A 21,040-nucleotide genomic window follows, 5' to 3' on the forward strand; every position below is an offset into this window, starting at 1 on the left:
TATGTTGGCCTAATACTTGGCCTAAATTGGAAATGTAAAAATGATATATATTTTTTTTTCAATGCCAAAGTAAATTTCTCTTGCAAATATAAGGGAGTAAGAACAGGTCCAGACTTGAAAAAAAAATAAATAAATAGATCTCTTTGACAGTATACCTTAAATTTTAACAAAAAGGATTGTCATAAGTCAGGTGTGTTCTGTATATGACCTACTTGGATTTCTGCTTCCCTTTACACTGAGTTCTAAAATTTTGTTGCGAGACACTGTAAAATGCGAAGCCAAAGTAGGATGGGACGATCTCTTGCCCTCTCATATAAAAGATCAGTGGGTGTCACACTTTCATGATTTTTTTGGCATCGAAAACCTGAATTTGGAGAGGAATGTCAAGCCAACCTCAGCCAAAGGAAACCCCATGTTAGTTACTTTCAATGATAGTTACACAGATGCGTATGGTGCTGTTGCATACGCTAGGTGGGAATTAGAGTCTGGTATATTTGAGAGCAGACTCATCATGGCAAGGAATAGGATGGCTCCTACTAGGCAGCTTTCTGTACCAAAGCTTGAATTATGTTGAGCTGTTGTATCATGCAGAATGCGGAAAATTATTGAGGATGAAATGACGTATAAATTTAGTTCTGTAATGCACATAACTGATTCAGCTATTGTTTGGGCGCAAATGCAAAAGGAATCTTATGGCTTTGGTACTTTCGTAGCCCCTAGAGTAGCAGAAGCTCAATCAAAAAGTGACCCAAATGAATGGTGGTAGATTGTTTCTAATCTTAATCCTGCAGATTTGTTAACTAGACCCCAGGACCCTTCAAATATATTTGTTATATCATTATGGAAATATGGCCCTGAATTTATGACTCTGCCTCTAGAAATTTGGCCTCTCAGTAAATCAATAGACTGTGAATTACCTGAAAGACGTCAGGTGAATCTAACACAATATTCTGATGGTGAGGAAAACATAATAGAACTGTAATAAGTTAAGATCTTTGAAGAGTGTTCTAAACACACTTGAACCTGAAGACCTACAGAAAGCTGAACGATTCTGGATTAGAAAAGCAGTGTCTTCTTGAGAACTGGGAGAAGTGTTTCTAGAGATTAGGATCCTTTAAGGCTGAAAATGGAACAATTATGGTAGGGCAAAGGATGGAGAACTGGTTAAAGCATAATTGGAATCAAGATAGCTTTATTCTGTTACCTGGAAAACATCAATTTACAGTCTTGTATATTAACTACTTGCACAGTGTTGATCATGCTGGAGTTGATGTTACATTATGTAAATTACAATCAAAGTTTTGGGTTCCCTCAGCACGTAAAATCATCAAATCAGTGAAAGAAATTAGAGGTCAAAGTTGAAGGTCAAAGTATGTGTCATATTTCTGATGAAAGAATGAATCCTTGTCCACCATTCTATCATACAGTTTTATATATTTTGGGGCCTCATCAAATGAGATAATGTCAAGAAAAGAACAACTGGAAAGGCTTATGGTGTTATATTCAATTTTTGGTTACACGTGCTGTATATGTCGATGTTGTAGATAGGTATGACACTTATAGTTTTCCAAAAGCCTTTAGAAGGTTCATTACTATTCATGGATATCCACATACTGTACACTCTAACTTAGGGTCCAAGGGACAAAGTGACACAATTATTAAGAGATGAGTTCACAAACTCGTGGTACTGATACCCCATGGAGGAGCAATAAAGGTGGCCGGGAGTGTATTATTAGTTACACATAGTAATAATTATGAACACTACTAGATCGGAGTTGGGAGAAAACTCACCGGGGATGAAGTTGGTGAAACAAGATGCAGTCGTGGAATAGCCTGTAGTCGAGGGTGTAGGGACAGCTGAGCGGGTTGTTCTCGTACACGGTCATGAAAGAATGGTTGATGAAGTCCTGAAGATTCAGTACATCTTGTTGCAGCCGACCTGAAAAAAGAATAAACGTGTAGGAAACTATAACACAAAATTTGATAACTCATACTGGGATAATCGTTCTTAAATAGTAAAATCGCAATGATGTTTTCCATGCCCTTGCTGGCCTAAACCTTCGGAAGGCTTATGAAACTCATGGGGTCCCTCCTATTGTACTCCAAAACTGTGCCTCCGTGCTTGCACCTTGCCTAGTCAAACTCTTTCAGCTCTGTCTGTCAACATTTACCTTTCCTTCTTGCTGAAAGTTTGCCTACATTCAACCTGTTCCTAAAAAGGATGACCGTTCTAATCCCTCAAACTACCGTCCTATTGCTTTAATTTCCTGTCTATCCAAAGTTTTGAATCTATCCTCAACAGGAAGATTCTTAAACATCTATCATTTCACAACCATCTATCTGATCGCCAGTATTGGTTCCATCAAGGCCGCTCTACTGGTGATCTGGCTTTCCTTACTGAGTCTTGGTCATCCTCTTTTAGAGATTTTGGTGAAACTTTTGTTGTTGCCTTGGACATATCAAAAGCTTTTGATAGAGTCTGGCACAAAGCTTTGATTTCCAAACTACCCTCCTACGGCTTCTATCCTTCTCTCTGTAAGTTAATCTAAAGTTTCCTTTCTGACCGTTCAATATTTTTTTTTTTATTTATTTTTTTTTTATGTAGGAAGGATACTGGCTAAGGGCAACTAAAAACTCTAATAAAAAAATGCCCACTGGAATGCCAGTCCCATAAAAGGGTCAAAGCAGTGGTCAAAAATTGGTGGATAAGTGTCTTGAAACCTCCCTCTTGAAGGAATTCAAGTCGTAGGAAGGTGGAAATACAGAAGCAGGCAGGGAGTTCCAGAGTTTACCAGAGAAAGGGATGAATGATTAAGAATACTGGTTAACTCTTGCGTTAGAGAGGTGGACAGAATAGGGGTGAGAGAAAGAAGAAAGTCTTGTGCAGCGAGGCCGCGGAAGGAGGGGAGGCATGCAGTTAGCTAGATCAGAAGAGCAGTTAGCATGAAAATAGCGGTAGAAGACAGCTAGATATGCAACATTGCGGCGGTGAGAGAGAGGCTGAAGACAGTCAGTTAGAGGAGAGGAGTTGATGAGACGAAAAGCTTTTGATTCCACCCTGTCTAGAAGAGCAGTATGAGTGGAACCCCGCCAGACATGTGAAGCATACTCCATACATGGACGGATAAGGCCCATGTACAGAGTTAGCAGTTGGGGGGGTGAGAAAAACTGGCGGAGACGTCTCAGAACACCTAACTTCATAGAAACTGTTTTAGCTAGAAATGAGATGTGAAGTTTCCAGTTCAGATTATAAGTAAAGGACAGACCGAGGATGTTCAGTGTAGAAGAGGGGGACAGTTGAGTGTCATTGAAGAAGAGGGGATAGTTGTCTGGAAGGTTGTGTCGAGTTGATAGATGGAGGAATTGAGTTTTTGAGGCATTGAACAATACCAAGTTTGCTCTGCCCCGATCAGAAATTTTAGAAAGATCAGAAGTCAGGCGTTCTGTGGCTTCCCTGCGTGATATGTTTACCTCCTGAAGGGTTGGACGTCTATGAAAAGACGTGGAAAAGTGCAGGGTGGTATCATCAGCGTAGGAGTGGATAGGACAAGAAGTTTGGTTTAGAAGATCATTAATGAATAATAAGAAGAGAGTAGGTGACAGGACAGAGCCCTGAGGAACACCACTGTTAATAGATTTAGGAGAAGAACAGTGACCGTCTACCACAGCAGCAATAGAATGGTCAGAAAGGAAACTTGAGATGAAGTTACAGAGAGAAGGATAGATACAGTAGGAGGGTAGTTTGGAAATCAAAGCTTTGTGCCAAACTCTATCAAAGGGTTTTGATATGTCCAAGGCAACAACAAAAGTTTCACCAAAATCTCTAAAAGAGGATGACCAAGACTCAGTAAGGAAAGCCAGAAGATCACCAGTAGAGCGGCCTTGACGGAACCCATACTGGCGATCAGATAGCAGGTTGTGAAGTGATAGATGTTTAAGAATCTTCCTGTTGAGGAAAGATTCAAAAACTTTAGATAAGCAGGAAATTAAAGCAATAGGACGGTAGTTTGAGGGATTAGAGCGGTCACCTTTTTAGGAACAGGTTGAATGTAGGCAAACTTCCAGCAAGAAGGAAAGGTAGATGTTGACAGACAGAGCTGAAAGAGTTTGACTAGGCAAGGTGCAAGCACGGAGGCACAGTTTCGGAGAACAATAGGAGGGACCCCATCAGGTCCATAAGCCTTCCGAGGGTTTAGGCCAGCGAGGGCATGGAAAACATCATTGCAAAGAATTTTAATAGCTGGCATGAAGTAGTCAGAAAGTGTAGGAGAGGGAGGAACAAGCCCAGAATCGTCCAAGGTACAGTTTTTAACAAAGATTTGAGCAAAGAGTTCAGCTTTAGAAATAGATGTGATAGCAGTGGTGCCATCTGGTTGAAGTAGAGGAGGGAAAGAAAAAGAAGCAAAGTTATTGGAGATATTTTTGCCTAGATGACAGAAATCACGAGGGGAGTTAGATCTTGAAAGGTTTTGACATTTTCTGTTAATGAAGGAGTTTTTGGCTATTTGGAGAACAGACTTGGCATGGTTCCGGGCAGAAATATAAAGTGCATGAGATTCTGGTGATGGAATGCTTAAGTACCTTTTGTGGGCCACCTCTCTATCATGTATAGCACGAGATCAAGCTGTGTTAAATCAAGGTTTAGAAGATTTAGGACGAGAAAAAGAGTGAGGAATGTACGCCTCCATGCCAGACACTATCACCTCTGTTATGCGCTCAGCACACAAAGACGGGTCTCTTACACGGAAGCAGTAGTCATTCCAAGGAAAATCAGCAAAATACCTCCTCAGGTCCCCCCAACTAGCAGAGGCAAAACGCCAGAGGCACCTTCGCTTAGGGGGATCCTGAGGAGGGAATGGAGTGATAGGACAAGATAAAGATATGAGATTGTGATCGGAGGAACCCAACGGAGAAGAAAGGGTGACAGCATAAGCAGAAGGATTAGAGGTCAGGAAAAGGTCAAGAATGTTGGGCGTATCTCCAAGACGGTCAGGAATACGAGTAGGGTGTTGCACCAATTGCTCTAGGTCATGGAGGATAGCAAATTTGTAGGCTAGTTCACCAGGATGGTCAGTGAAGGGAGAGGAAAGCTGGTGGTGAACATTGAAGAGATCTCCAAGAATGGAGATCTCTGCAAAAGGGAAGAGGGTCAGAATGTGCTCCACTTTGGAAGTTAAGTAGTCAAAGAATTTCTTATAGTCAGAGGAGTTAGGAGAGAGGTATACAGCACAGATAAATTTAGTATGAGAGTGACTCTGTAGTCGTAGCCAGATGGTGGAAAACTCGGAAGATTCAAGAGCGTGGGCACGAGTGCAGGTTAAGTCATTGCGCACATAAACGCAGCATCCAGCTTCGGATCGAAAATGAAGATAGAGAAAGTAGGAGGGAACAGAAAAGGGGCTACTGTCAGTTGCCTCAGACACCTGAGTTTCAGTGAGGAAAAGAAGATGAGGTTTAGAAGAGGAGAGGTGGTGTTCTACAGATTGAAAATTAGATCTTAGACCGCGAATGTTGCAGAAGTTAATGAAGAAAAAGTTGATGGGGGTTGTCAAAACATTTAGGGTCGTCGACAGAAAGGCAGTCCGACCTGAGGACATTTATGGTCCCCTCCTCAGATGGGGACTCCGAGGCTGGTGTAGGAGTCGCCATGATGATTTTAAATTTTTTGGGTGAAGGGTGTGTGTGTTATTAGTTGCTTGTAGTTTTGTGAGGAGGAAGAGAGTTGTCTTTAGAGGGCAGGCTGTGACTGCCCCCTTGTGTTGTGAGACACAAAGGGAAACGTTCAGTGAGGTCACAGCTGGGTTTAATGATAAGTTCACAGCACCCCCTGAACAGTGCTTTAGACCTCACTGGGAGTAATTATCGTTTCGGCAGGTGTCTACTGCCTCCTCCTATTGCTGCCATGGTAGACGGTCACTGTTCTTCTCCTGAATCTATTAACAGTGGTGTTCCTCCGGGTTCATTTCTGTCACCCACTCTCTTCTTATTATTCATTAATGATCTTGTAAACCAAACTTCTTGTCCTATCCTCTCCTATACTGATGATACCTCCCTGCACTTTTCCACATCTTTTCATAGATGTCCAACCCTTCTGGAAGTAAACATTTCATGCAGGGATGCCACAGAACGCTTGACTTTTGATCTTTCTAAAATTTCTGATTGGGGCAGAGCAAACTTGGTATTGTTCAATGCCTCAAAAACTTAATTCCTTCATCTATCAACGCGGCACAACCTTCCAGATAACTATCCCCTCTTCTTCAATGACACTCAACTGTCCCCCTCTTCTACACTGAACATCCTCGGTCTGTCCTTTACTTATAATCTGAACTGGAAGAAGCTAAAACAGCTTCTTTGAAGTTAGGTGTTCTGAGACGTTTCCGCCAGTTTTTTCACACCCCCCAGCTGCTAATTCTGTACAAAGGCCTTATCCGTCCATGTATGGAGTATGCTTCACATGTCTGTGGGGGGTTCCACTCACACTGCTCTTCTAGACAGGGTGGAATCAAAAGCTTTTCGTCTCATCAGATCTTCTCCTCTAAATGACTATCTTCAGCCTCTCTCTCACCGCCGCAGTGTTGCATCTCTAGCTGTCTTCTACCGTTATTTTCCTGCTAACTGCTCTTCTGATCTTCCTAACTGCATGCCTCACCTCGTCCCGCGGCCTCGCTGCACAAGACTTTCTTCTTTCTCTCACCCCTATTCTGTCCACCTCTCTAACGCAAGAGTTAACCAGTATTCTCAGTCATTCATCCCTTTCTCTGGTAAACTCTGGAACTCCCTGCCTGCTTCTGTATTTCCACCTTCCTATCACTTGAATTCCTTCAATAGGGAGGTTTCAAGACACTTATTCATCAATTTTTGACTACTGCTTTGGCCCTTTTATAGGACTGGCGTTTCAATGGGCATTTTTTTTATTGGATTTTTGTTGCCCTTGCCCAGTGTTCTTCCTACATAAAAAATAAATAAATAAATAAAATAAACAAATCAATAAATAAATAAATAAAGGCAGAAAAACGTTCTCATGTAGTGAATGGAAAGCAAAAGAACGTTCTCAGGCAGTGAATGGAAGGCAGGAAAACGTTCTCAGGCAGTGAATGGAAGGCAAAAAAAACGTTCTCAGGCATTAAATGAAAGGCATTAAAACGTTCTCAGGCAGTGAATGGAAGGCAAGAAAACGTTCTCAGGTAGTGAATAGAAGGCAAGAAAACGTTCTCAGGCAGTGAATGGAAGGCAGGAAAACGTTCTCAGGCAGTGAATGGAGGGCAAGAAAACGTTCTCAGGCAGTAAATGGAAGGCAAGAAAACGTTTTCAGGTAGTGAATCGAAAGCAAGAAAACGTCCTAAGGCAGTGAATGAAATGCAAGAAAACGTTCTCAGGCAGTAAATGGAGGGCAAGAAAACGTTTTCAGGTAGTGAATGGAAGGCAAGAAAACGTCATAAGGCAGTGAATGGAAGGCAAGAAAACGTTCTTAGGCATTGAATGGAAGGCAAGAAAACGTTTTCAGGTAGTGAATGGAAGGCAAGAAAACGTCCTAAGGCAGTGAATGGAGGGCAAGAAAACGTTCTTAAGCATTGAGCGGAGGCAAGAAAACTTTCCTCGAAAAAATAAAATAAATGAAACGTTCATAGGCAGTCACCAGAAGTGAAACGTTCCTATACATTGAATGGAAGCGAGAGGAAGAAGATGATAGACAATAGATAGAAAAGATTCACCTGACACACTTGTATTCACAGCAAGGAAGGAAGCTCTCATGCCTCTCGCGTCCTCCATATTGACGCCTCCACAGACTGACAGGATCTCCCTCTGGCCCACGATCTCTTTGGCTTATTTGGTGGTGGAGAACTGCTCGCTGAAGTTATGCCTGAAGAAGGGGGTGAAGGAGGCGGGTCACCGAAACGGGTGGGTGGAAAAGAGGCATGTTAGGGAGGGCAAGGGAGGTGATACTAATATTTTGGAGTGGAAGGGAACGGAAGTGATAGAGGTGGTGTGGTGGTGCTAGTAGTAGATAATGGTGTGGTTTTGATAAAGATGTGGTTTGGGTTATAATAACAGTAATAGTAATAATGATGATGATGATAATAATAATAATAAAAATAATAATAATAATAATAATAATAATAATAATAATAATAATAATAATAATAATAATAATAATAATAATAATAATAATAATAGAACTTAAAGAAAATAATAATCAAAAATTTTGAAACTATCAACTAATGAACCATAATGTGTGTGTGTGTGTGTGTGTATATATATATATATATATATATATATATATATATATATATATATATATATATATATATATATATATATATATATATATATATATATATATATATATATATATACACTTATTAACCGCTATTTAACCTAAAGAAACATAGCATTGCATTTGATAAAAAAAAAAAAAAGCATATAAGGAAAACAAGCATATAGTACTAATCATCATATGATCTAAAAAAATAATAGTTAAATAAATATTGATGTCTCGCTACTTTCTCATGCATGTAAAGGAGTGAGGTAAGAGTGTTGGTGCGGCAGTGGCAGTATTCTAAAACTGAGGCAAGTGGTTCTGAGTTTTACGTTTATCCAGTGGGACCTTGCGGCGCGTGGTGTCAGTCTCAGGTGTCACGCAGAGCACTGCACATTGTTGCATTGTTGAGGTGCAGAGGATGAGTGTGGAGAGGAGGAGGAGGGGGAGGAGGAGGAGGAGGAGGAGGAGGAGGAGGAGGAGGAGGAGGAGGAGGAGGAGGAGGAGGAGGAGGTGTTGCACACGTCATGCAGAGAGAGAACATAAGAACATAAGAACATAAGAAATAAGGAAAGCTGCAAGAAGCGACCAGGCTTACACGTGACAGTCGCTGTATGAAATATACCTACCTATTTCCATCTATTATCCCCATCCATAAACCTGTCTAATCTTCTCTTAAAGCTCTCTAGTGTCCTAGCACTAACAACATAACTACTGAGTCCGTTCCACTCACCTACCACTCTATTTGAGAACCAGTTTTTTTCCTATCTCCTTCCTAAACCTATTTTTTTTTTTCAAGTTTGAACCCATTATTTCTTGTTCTATCCTGGTTGCAGATCCTAAGAATTTTGCCTACATCCCCCTTGTTATAACCCTTATACCACTTAAAGACTTCTATCAGGTCCCCTTTTAACCTACGTCTTTCTAAAGTATCTAAATTTAACAACTTCAATCTCGCTTCGTAAGGAATACTCCTCATCCCCTGTATCCTTTTCATCATTCTCCTCTGTACTGATTCTAATAGACCTATATTTTTCCTGTAATGTGGGGACCAGAACTACATAGCGTAGTCTAGATGAGGTTTGACCAGCGCCAAATATAACTTTAATATTACTTCCGGCCTTCTACTTTTAACACTCCTAAAAATGAATCCAAGTACCCTATTTGCCCTGTTTCTGGCTTCTATGCCATGTTTCCGTAGACGGAGTCTAGAGCTAACTATAACTCCTAATTTTTTCTCGTACCCTGTTCTTACTAGAGTTTGGTTGTTTAATGTGTAACTACTGTGTGGGTTTCCTCTACCTACGCTAAGTACTTTGCATTTATTGATATTAAATTGCATTTGCCATCTATCCGTCCATTCATTCATTCTATCTAAATCTGCCTGCAAGACGATGGCATCCGATTCTGACCTAATTAATCTACCTATCTTTGTGTCATCCGCAAATTTACTAACATCACTACTAATCCCACTATCCAAGTCATTGATATATATTAGAAATAACAATGCCCCTAATACTGATTCCTGTGGCACCCCACTAATTACATGACCCCACTCAGATTTCGAGCCGTTTATTACAACTCTTTGTCGCCTGTCACTAAGCCATGACCCTATCCAGCCTAACACCTTCCCATTTATCCCGTGTGCCCTAACCTTTCTCAGGACGCCCTAACCAGAGAGAGAGAGAGAGAGAGAGAGAGAGAGTTGCATGATGCAGAAGAATACAACAGAAATGGAAGTTCATATTTACACATCCTCTTCATAATCCTTAATATGAAGAGCTTCAAAGATTTTTCATAAATATGAAGTAGTTAAAAAAGAAAAGCTTTCCTAAGTTTAAAGAATCAGCATTTCATTATGTTAAGAAATATTAGAGTATCGTACATTACTGCTACGTTTACTATCAAGACTACTACTAGTATAACTACTGCTGCTGCTACATCTTGATCAATGGCAACGTAAAGGTATACTATCTAAAAACAATATTTACGTGAGGAGGAAAAATAGAAATAAGACTAGAAAGGCAATGCAACGCGTTTTGCCTTCAAACTTATGCAAAACAATACAAACAGCGACGATTAAAAAATAAAGCGGGGAAAATTATAAAAAAAAAGAAAAAAAAAGAGAACGGGAGGAGGCTGAAAAAAAAAGATATATATATATATATATATATATATATATATATATATATATATATATATATATACACAAAGATACTCTAATGAAAGGTAGTGAAAATAAAACGAGGAAGAGGAGATTACCATGTACACAAGACAAGAGCATGATTAATACACAGAATACAACCAAAATATGATACTGGGAGAAGAACTGAAGAAAAAAAAAAGGCGGGATAAAATATCAGGAGGAGGGAACTAGGAGAGAGAGAAAAAGCAATAATAAAGGGATGGAAAGGAATATATACATAAAGACAATACAGTCAGTCTACAGAACACCAGAATAAATAGATAAAGATAGAGAACGGATGAATAAAAAATATATATATATATATATATATATATATATATATATATATATATATATATATATATATATATATATATATATATATATATATATATATATATATATATATATATATATATATATATATATATATATATATATATATATATATATATATATATATATATATATATATCATAGGAATATGAAAAATTAAGAAAAAACTGAGTCAGAAGCAAATATAAACAACTACTAAGAATAAAGAGAAAGAGAAGCTAGTATACAAAACTAAACGTCAGAGAGGACGAGGGGACTAGAAACGCAGAGGAAGAAATGAAAGCAGTAGAACCAAACAACTTGCGTGATGCTATGGGAAGCAATCTAGTGCCCTTCGGTGTAAAGGTTCTGCACTTGGGAGTAATCGGTCCGCTCGTGACTCATACATGGTTGAGAGGATGGGGCTCCCGTTGAGGTTGAGGAGGCCGTTCTCAAATAGATCGCGATAAAGGTCCTTGTTGAGTCATTTACAGAGTCGTGAAGGTGAGTAGAACACCACGGAACGGCCGTTGCAGAGACAGAAAATCGTTGAGGCGGGCAGGGGGGGGGAGACAAATAGAGAGGTTGGGTGACACGTGCAGGCAGACAGGCAGGCAGACAGAGTAGTGGTATTAATAGGAGGAGAAAAAGGAGGTGGAGAAAAGAGAAACAGGATGATAAGACGTAGTAAGAGCAAGAAGCATACAATCGTTTAAAATCTGGAAGGGAAAATCTTGAGAAAATTAAGTAAGAGGAGAAAAATTAAGAAATTCCGCGCACTTAAAAAAAAAATAAATAATAATAATAATAATAATAATTGCAAGTTGACGCTGCGGCTCCTTTTAGAACCCCTGAGTTGCTTCTTGGGCTTTGGCGAGTCTTGCAGCTGTTGTTTTAGTCTATGAACATCGTTCGTTATTGCTTATCCTGCTACACTACACTCCACGCATGCAAGGGAGAGCTAGACAACACTGTTCACACAGTCATCCATCACCAACCCCACTACTACCTTCACCAAAAAGCCCTCACATGCAACACAACACAAACCTTCCCGCGCTCGCTAGGACGAAGCCACGTAGGTAGTGAAGATACATAAGGGAGAGGAGAAAACACAGTGACCATGAGTGTGTGCGTGTTTGTAACGTGTGTCCAATATCGGTCCAAATGAGACAGACGGGCGACAAGGGATCGAGTCTTGCGTTACGGGCACGTTTCATCTCTCCTCTTCATTCACCTTCCTATACTTACGAGCTGGAGTGGGAGGCAATCTCGTGGCCTTCAACATACAGATCTTGCACCTTACCTGGGAATACTCTGTCCACTTGTGGCTCACATACATGATGGAGGCGATGGGACAGCCGTTGGGGTCCTTGCGGCCCACGTTAATGAGGTCTTTATACAGGCCTTTTTTGAGGTCGTTTACGGCGTCGTCAAATGTAAGGAGAACTAACTGCGGGATTTCCACGGGTGAGAGGTCGGTTGTATACATCATAAGAATTATAAAGTGGCATGTTATGGCGGGGAATAGGTGAATGGGTGATCGGGTGTATGTACCAGTTTATGAGAATGGTTGTTGTGGAGGTAGGGTTGTCTTTTTTATGGCAGGTTCGGTTTGTGGTGGAGGAGGAGGAGGACGAAGGAATTGAGAGGAGGGTGAGACTAAGAGGAAGAGGAGGAGATTAGGAGGGCGAGATTAAAAGGAGGCGAATCTTGTTAAGGAAAGTAGTAGCTATTGTTATCTATATACGACGACGGATACAGAAAACAATAGTGTAACAAAGCATGTATGTCTATAGCTTGATTCTTCTGTTCTATGTCCTGTTTAATAAGCGTGTGTTAGGACACACAGTGTGTATGTGTGTGTGTGTGTGTGTGTGTGTGTGTGTGTGTGTGTGTGTGTGTGTGTGTGTGTGTGTGTGTGTGTGTGTGTGTGTGTGTGTGTGCATGTGTGTGTGTGTGTGTGCGTGTGTGCAAGGATGCAAAGCTGAGCGAGTAAGCAAGTACACACACACACACACACACACACACACACACACACACACACACACACACACACACACACACACACACACACACACACACACACACACTGTGTGTCCTAACCCACGCTTATTAGACAGGACATAGAACAGAAAACACACACACACAAAGGGAGACTTACACAAAGCCACAAAATACAACTACAACACATAACTAACAATAAGACTAACAAAGCCTCTACAGTGTGATTCCTTTTCCTTTTTGAGGCAAAGTGACACCCAGACATACGTACACACCCAGTACAAACAACTCATCCACGTTTACACTAATTAGCAGACACTCCTGGAGGAAGGTAAGTTGTATTCGTATATATATACTTTTCTACTGACGCCAAAAAACAAAATAAGGAGAGGCTCAACCATTATATGCATAAATTAAATATTGAAACACAGAACTTAACCAGGAAGTCTCCGCTCATAGCAATCATTATGTCTTTGAATATCTATTACGTACAAAAAACACGTGCCATTTCTCCACCATGAAGTGCAAAAAAAAAAATATAATAATAATAATAATAATGATAAGAAGAAAAAAAAAAACATCATAATTCTGGTTTTAAACGCATCGCCATCTTAAAACAATGAAGATTTGAGTTGTGGTTTTCTTTATTTAATTTTAATTGTTTATTATTATTATTATTGTTCGTTTTTTTCTTTTACTTGCAGAAATATTGTGCCATTATAAAAATCGATTAAAATATTGCTAGCACGGAAAGAAGAGATCTCTAAGATAACTGCTGTTTCAACGATGGTTCAGTAACAATAATTGGCTGTGTGGAAAGCAGGCAGCCGATGTTCGATCACCGCTGCTTTGTGATAAGACTCCGCGGTTTGACTCACGTTTATACCCGTGCTACTTTGTCATTTCAAATAGCCACTTGTGTTTTGTACATGCAAACTAACTTCGGAATTATATACGTAGATTATAAAGGAATACGGAAAATTTTTGTACATTCTTATCATGAAAGTATAAAAGAAAACAGAAAAGGGGGACCTACTTAAAAAAAAAAAATATCTGTATCAGAGGAAACGGGACTTGGAAGGGGTGGACTCACCAGGAATATCGCTGCTGCCGCAGTAGCAGTCGCGGAGACGGCACATCTTTCGTAGACGTCCAACCCTTCATGAGGTAAACAGTTCACACAGGGAAGCCATAGAAAGCCTGACTTCTGATCACTCTAAAATTTCTAATTGGGGCAGAGCAAACTTGGTATTGTTTAATGCCTCAAAAACTCAATTCCTCCATCTACCAACTCAACACAACCTTCCAGACAACTACCCTTTCTTCTTCAATGACACTCAACTGTCTCCCTTTTCTACACTGAACATCCTCGGTCTGTCCTTTCCTTATAATCTAAACTGGAAACTTCACATCTCATCTCTAGCTAAAACAGATTCTATGAAGTTAAGTATTCTTAGACGTCTTTACCAATTTTTCTCACCCCTCCGGCTGATAACTCTGTACAAGGGCATGTAAGGAGTATGCTTCACATGTCTGGATATGTCTCATACCGCTCTTCTAGACATGATGGAATCAAAACCTTTTCGTCTCATCAACTCCTCTCCTCTAACTGATTGTCTTCAGCCTCTCTCTCATCGCCGCAATGTTGCATCTCTAGCTATCTTCTACCGCTATTCTCATGTTAATTGCACTTTTGATCTTGCTAACTGCATGCCTCCTCTCCTCCCATGGCTTCGCTGCGCAAGACTTTCTTCTTTCTCTTACCCCTATTTTGCCCACCTCTCTCTCTAATGCAATAATTAACCAGTATTCTCAATCATTCATCCCTTTCTTTGGTAAACTCTGGAACTCCCTGTCTACTACTGTATTTCCACCTATCTATGACTTGAATTCTTTCAAGAGGGAGGTTTCAAGACACTTAGCCTTCTATTTTTGATTACCACTTCGGACCCTGTTCGGGGATCGGCATATCAGTGGGCTTTTTTTTTATTGGATTTGTGTTGCCTATGGCTAGTGTCCGTCCTACATAAAAAGAAGAGAGAGGAAAAAAAAAAAAAGAAACTTGGGGTGGTACTTAGTGGCCTTGGTGTCAGGAGTGGGGTTGGGCGCGTGGGGTTTTGGTCTCAGGGCGGCCGGGGAAGAGGTAGGTTAAACAGACAGGCACCAAGGCAGTATTTAAGAGAGAGATGAAGAGAAAAAAAAAATATAAGTAGATTGGTATATAGGTAGATGAATAAATAGGTAGATAGATAGATTGATAGAAAGATATATCAGTAAATAGATGGACAAAATGTATTTCGTTATAATTTTCCGTTCTTCACTCCCTAAGTAGAGTAATATCCCGACTAAGGTTTTCTTTTGTCCTCGTTTTCTGACATGGTCCTTCGAAAATATACAGTTTCTTTGCAACATTGATTCATGTTACATATCTTTACTGGATGAATCATGTCTAATTTCTACATTTATTCATAGCTTATCATTGCACTTTCCAGATTAAGACACGTTGCTATCTTGCCAGAGTCGTGACGTAGAGTATAGTACGAGGTGCATCCATTCCAAAAGTTCTATTCACCTGGTCACTTCATTTATAATGTACTGGCGAACTTTCATTTCCTCTTCTAACGTGATCACTGAACCAAAGTACGCTACTGCTATTAAACCTTTCCATTGCTTTTAAAAGCAGATCATATCACTGTTAACTAAATGGATGGTGGTGGTAATGGTATTGATATTTGTGGTGGTGATGATTGTGGTGGTGATATCGCATGCCGGCAGATGTTAGTAAATTCTTATGGGTGTTGACAGACTACGAGAGAGTACAGTACATCAGTGACAAACCTAATAGGGTGAATAAAAGTGACAGACTGACTTACCCAGGCCACGATACAGAATAATACTGACTGGCAAAAGTTCACGACTTGATTCAGTTAGTGATCTTGATGAAATGGAATAGTAGTAATGGCAAGACTGTCCCGAGACCGACTTACGGCTCGACACAGCGGCACACGGTTCTCTCATGTGACTTATGGATCCTTACTGGAAGTGTGAATGACTTAACGTTTTTAATCAAAAGTGATTTAGGATACAATGACTTAATTAGGCAGAACGATTCGCTCATGTAGGTAAAATATTGCAAGTAAATAACTTGGACTTCGAAGCAATGACTCCTGACTTGAAGCAGGTAACAACTTTTGACTGACGCTGTTAAATATTATTGATGATAATAATAATAATGATAATAATAATAATAATAATAATAATAATAATAATAATAATAATAATAATAATAATAATAATAATAATAATAGCAAATATTAATCTTAACATAAATATATCTGGAATTAATACAAAAAAAAACGTTCAGTACTTACTATTCTCTCTCTCTCTCTCTCTCTCTCTCTCTCTCTCTCTCTCTCTCTCTCTCTCTCTCTCTCTCTCTCCTTTTTTTTTTTCTTAAACAAAAATTTACATCAGGCTTAAAACAACACGTTTTTTATGTTGTTATTTGAAAAGCTTATAATTAAATGTAAAGAAGAAAATATATACAAAAGCGACCTCATCCTACTATTATATACTCATGATTAACACAACACTAGTGTGGGAGTTTGTGTTTTACGCCACCTGTGTGCAGCCACTTTCACTTGCTGGAGTGTCATTGTCTGTGTATCACTCGTGGCTGCCGTAAACACATTCCACAGTCTGGAGGTTCTGGTTGTGTAAGAGCGCTGGTGCTACTTCGAGTAAGATCGAGGCACTTTTTCCAGCATGTCACTGGAGGTGGTGGTCCTGGACTCCCTCTGGACAGCTCGTGGTGGGAGCCTTAGCGAGCTGAGATGAGGGACCTCCAGAACCTGGGCCTTGTGCTGGACCACCAGCGCCGACACGTCCCGCCGATGCTCCAGCGAAGTGACTCCGGTCTGCTCCTCCTGGTGGTGGTGGTGGTGGTGGTGTTGGTGGTGGTGGTGCTGCTGCTGCTGTCCGTCCATCCCCACCAAGCGCAGGGCACGTCGTTGCAAAGCATCCAGTCTCTGCAAGTGGGTAGGGGCACTCGACATCCAGGACAAGGCACTGTACTCCATACAAGCTCGTATCTGAGCATTGTACAGTGTGAGGATGCCCCGGGAGTCGAGGTTTCCCGACATCCGATGCAGTGCAGAGACTCGCTGGGAGGCCTGGTGGGCAACAGCAGCAACATGGCGGTCAAAGCGCAGGCCACAGTCCACTGTCACTCCCAGCAACTTGACGTGTTCCTGGTGGGGAAGTGTCTGGCCTCCAAAACTCAGACAGCCTGAGACGGCTGGGGAGGCAGCTGGGGACCGTGAGATGACCATGGCCTGCGTCTTTTCTGGAGCGAAGCTGACTTGCCACGCCTCTCCCCACTCCATCACCAGCCTAAGCTGCCTGTTCAGCTCTATAACGGCTCGCTGACTGTCGGAGCGGCAGTAGAAACGGGAGAGACTGCAGTCGTCGGCGTATGCAAGCAGAGTCGGTATTTGCCGCAGGAGGTCATTGATGTATATGTTCCACAGGATCGGGCCAAACACTGAACCCTGTGGAACTGAGGCCTGTGTAGGTAACGGCTGGGATGCCTGTCCATTGATGACTACCCGGAGGGTTCTCCCCTGGAGGTAGTCCTCGAGCAGTGCAAGGAGGTTGCCCTGGATACCCTTGGCGCAAAGTTTTTTTTATAAGCCCCGCGTGCCAGACCCTATCAAAGGCCCCAGCAATGTCCAGGGCCACCACAAGAATATCCAGACCTTCGTCCAGGGCATCCTGCCAGCCTTGGGGGAGGAGGGTGAGGAGGTCCGCTGTTGAGCGGCCAGGCCGGAAGCCGAACTGCCTGTCTGAGAGGAGGCGGTGCTCACTCAGGTGATGACAGATGACACCTGCAACTACCTGCTCCAGCAACTTGCCCACCACGGAGAGCAGTGAGATGGGTCTGTAGTTGCTGGGTTCAGACTGTGAGTTCTTCTTGTGGGCTGGTACCACCCGCGCCTCCTTCCATATAGAGGGCCACCTGTGCTCCATCAGGTAGGCCCTGAAAACGCTGGTGAGAGGACCTGACAGCTCACTGGCACAGCGTTTGAGGAGCCGAGGGCTAATGTCGTCCAGGCCGGTGGCTTTGTTCTCCTCTACTTCCCTCATTAGCCGCTCCACCTGTCCACGTGTCATCTGAATATCGGCGACGGTGTCGTCTGTTTCGTGAGGGACGTCTACCCGGATCAGTGACTGACATCTCTGCGAAAAACTCAGCGAGTAGAGAAGCCTTGTCCTCACTGCTGGTGGCTGTTTTCCTGTCCAGCCTTGTTAGTGGAGGAACAGTGTCGCGGTGGCCTGTCCCTTGCTGCTCCTTGACAAGCCTCCACCAAGTCTTGTGGCCAATCCCTGAGCCACAGAGCTTTCGCCTCATGTCCTCTCGCTGCTGCCGTCTCGCCCACCTGCAGGTAGCTGTCAACCGTCTACACGCCACACGATGTTGGGCCCAGCTGTAGTGTGTTGAACGACGTTTGTACCTCACCTGTTTAGCCTCAGCGGCCGCTCGGCATCGGTAACCGAACCAAGCAGGGTCACTAGGCCTACCGAGGTACCTTCTGCTGGGGACGTGTTGCTGCTGGAGGGCAAGGAGCTTGGTGGTGAGGACACGGGCCTTTTTTTCCGTATTGCTTATCAGTAGGGCGTCCCAGTCCAAGCGAACGATGTTGTGTCTCAGGGATGCCCAGTCAGCCTGTTCCCACAGCCAGATAGTGCGCGGGGCGGCGGCCTCCCTCGCTATATCCAGCTTGACGCTAGCCAGCACGGCGTGGTGGTCGGAGATGCCCACCGTCCCCAGTTGATGGCAGACGATGCTGGAGTCAGGGAGATCTGCTAGCACAGGGTCCAGCGACCCTCCCCTCTCATGTGTAGGGAAGGACACGTGGTTCGTGAGACCCTGCACCATCAGGAGGCTGTTGAAGGCATCCTGCTGCAGGTGGAAGTTTAGATCCCCCAGAATCATGACTTGGGAACACTTGTTCTGCTGTAGCATAGTGTCCAGTTCCTCCATCAGGAAATCCAGCGCTGAACGTCCTTGCCTTGGGGGACGGTACATGACACACAGGAGGAGTCCTCTGCTGTCATTTATCACCACTCTGAAGAACAGCGCCGCCATTCCTTCAGGCAGCACGACGTCAATTTTTTTGAGTTTGGAGGCCGTGTTTGAAGCAGGCAGCCACGCCTCCGCCCACTCTATGCTCACGGTCCTTCCTCACCCACTTTGTGTAGCCCGGGATGTTGCCAAACGTCGGCTCCACCTCACCACTGAGCCACGTTTCCGTGACAGCAACAATGTCCGCGTTGTGTCGGAGGACAAAGTTGTGGGTGAGGTCACCAAGGTTGGTGCGAAGACCCCTCACGTTGGCCGACACAACAGTCAGGTGTCGGCTGAGGTGGCCAATCTTTTGTTTTTCCTTGGCGCTGGTTTGACTTAGGGCTACCTTGGCAGGGGTAGGCGCGTTACTGCCTTCCCTGCCACATGATTGGGCTCCAGTCGTGGTGTTGCCTGGGTTGTGGTTGCCATGATGGTGGGCAGGGGTGGAGAGGGGAGTCTCGAAAGGGCAGCTGAGGATGAGGATTTAACTCTTTTTTCCATCCTTCTGTCAGGACCCTTCTGAGAATCGTTTCCTGCCTTATATCAGCAGTGCGGCTGTAACACACCTCGGAGCAGTAGCCGCAGCGTGGTCTGTCTCCACCTCTGACGCCCCTTTGGGATCTAAGATGATGTGGGTGGGGCTGGGTGCGGGAGGGTTGGGTCGCGCACCTTGTGTGGCGGAGTGAGGTTTTAATCGCTGCTGACCTCGTTTCTTCCTCCTCTTGTTGCTGCTGCTCCTGTTGTTGTTGCTGCTGATACTGCTCCTGTTGTTACTGCCGTTGCTGCTGCTGCTCCTTCTGTTGTTGTTGTTGTTGGTGGTGGTGGTGGTGGTGATGGTGGTGGTGGCAGCGGCGGCGGCGGCGGAGTCAGTGCCGGTGTATAATAATAATAATAATAATAAACGGTTTATTATTTAGGCAGTTGACAAACTGAAAATGTACATAGGGGATGGGGAAAACTTAACATTAATCCTAAAGGTAAGTCTATTCTAGGAGGGAAATACTATCGATTGATGGCTCGCACCATGGTGGGAATCGCACTGAGTCTGTACCGGTCCGTGCGCGGCGCCTTCAGGGGCGTTATTTTGTTGTGGTTTCTAGTGGCACGGACAGGGCGAGGCGCATCGGGCGGCAGCATGTTTCTGAGACGCGGATGATGCATTAGTCCCCTCCCAAACTTCTCCAGAGCCTCTCGGTGCCTGGTGGATATTCTGGACAGACTCAGGGTGGTCAGGGCTTCTTCATAGGTGGTGTATGCAGGGCCAAGGATGACCCTGCACGCCCTTTTCTGCACACTCTCTAGCTCTCTAGGTGTCGGCGGGTGCTGATGCTGCTGCGGCGACTGTGGTGGCGGTGGCGGTGGCAGCAGCGGTAGCTGTATTTGTGGTGGGGTCTGCTTCTACTGCCGCGTGTCTAAGAGGTCTGGGCTTCCCTGATCTCCACCACTGCCTCCAGCGGTCCGAGGAGGCACACGCGTTTTCCCAAGTTCTGGGGATTGAGAGAGGGGTGGCTGTTGTCGCCACGGAGCAGGTGGTGGTCTTCTCCTCATTCTCCCTCGCATTAGTAAGAGCGTCTACAAGCCTTAATAGGTCCATCAATTGTGCCTTTTTGTAAATTATCTAGTCTCTGTAGACGGAGGGACTGAATCACATTTCTTTCTTTCATTACCTGTTTTTGTAGCTGGATAACAGTGGTGACGGGTGACGAGCTCGTCTTTCTCCAGCTGCGACAGATGTTTCCTCGCATCATCTACCCCATCGTGTAGAGGTGTGGATGGAAGGTCCACTCCAGGGTTTTCACTAATGTAGACCACTTCATCAGCTAAATTGGCTTCGTGACGTAGCTGCTGAGTGTCCTTGAAAGTGTAGGTCTCTCTGTCACCTAGGCAAGCTGTGTGGCACACGTTAGGACATTCGTTACTGCCCTCACAACTCACGTAGGGGGCTGATTTGGTAGCCGCTCTACCACACACGGCGCACCATCGCTGAGGACAATATCCCGGGAGATCACGCCTCTTGATGAGCCTGTGTTCAGCCATTTCACGTAGAGATGGAGATAAAAAGCAGTTATTTGCGTTACTGAAGAATTTATTTGAATGCGCGGAGCACACTGAAAACACGTCCGTCCTCCACGGCGGTGACCTGCCTCTCTCTCTC

The 21,040-nt window shown here is 43.4% G+C and overlaps 1 protein-coding gene across 1 annotated transcript; it reads right to left on the reverse strand.

The window, feature by feature from the left end:
* Positions 1-1,104: 1,104 nt before the first annotated feature.
* Positions 1,105-18,906, reverse strand: LOC135110721 (uncharacterized). The gene is made up of 7 exons (XM_064023349.1): positions 18,036-18,906; positions 17,655-17,953; positions 16,751-16,930; positions 12,061-12,207; positions 11,133-11,232; positions 1,792-1,939; positions 1,105-1,120 (listed from the first exon to the last, which is right to left on the reverse strand). The coding sequence occupies exons 1-7, from the start codon at positions 18,904-18,906 to the stop codon at positions 1,105-1,107; spliced, it is 1,761 nt and encodes a 586-aa protein (XP_063879419.1).
* Positions 18,907-21,040: the final 2,134 nt, after the last annotated feature.

This window comes from Scylla paramamosain, chromosome 20 (genome assembly GCF_035594125.1).
Source record: "Scylla paramamosain isolate STU-SP2022 chromosome 20, ASM3559412v1, whole genome shotgun sequence".
NCBI classification, from domain to species: domain Eukaryota; kingdom Metazoa; phylum Arthropoda; class Malacostraca; order Decapoda; family Portunidae; genus Scylla; species Scylla paramamosain.

What these genes read in the sequence shown, in the direction of transcription:
- LOC135110721 (XM_064023349.1), bottom strand. Translation starts at nt 18,906, where the DNA reads ATGGCGGCGCTGTTCTTCAGAGTGGTGATAAATGACAGCAGAGGACTC. An exon ending in CAGGAAAACAGCCACCAGCA is followed by an intron (nt 17,954 to 18,035) that starts GTGAGGACAAGG and finishes CTCACGAAACAG; the next exon opens with ACGACACCGTCGCCGATATT. An exon ending in AGTGGACAGAGTATTCCCAG is followed by an intron (nt 11,233 to 12,060) that starts GTAAGGTGCAAG and finishes TGACTCAACAAG; the next exon opens with GACCTTTATCGCGATCTATT.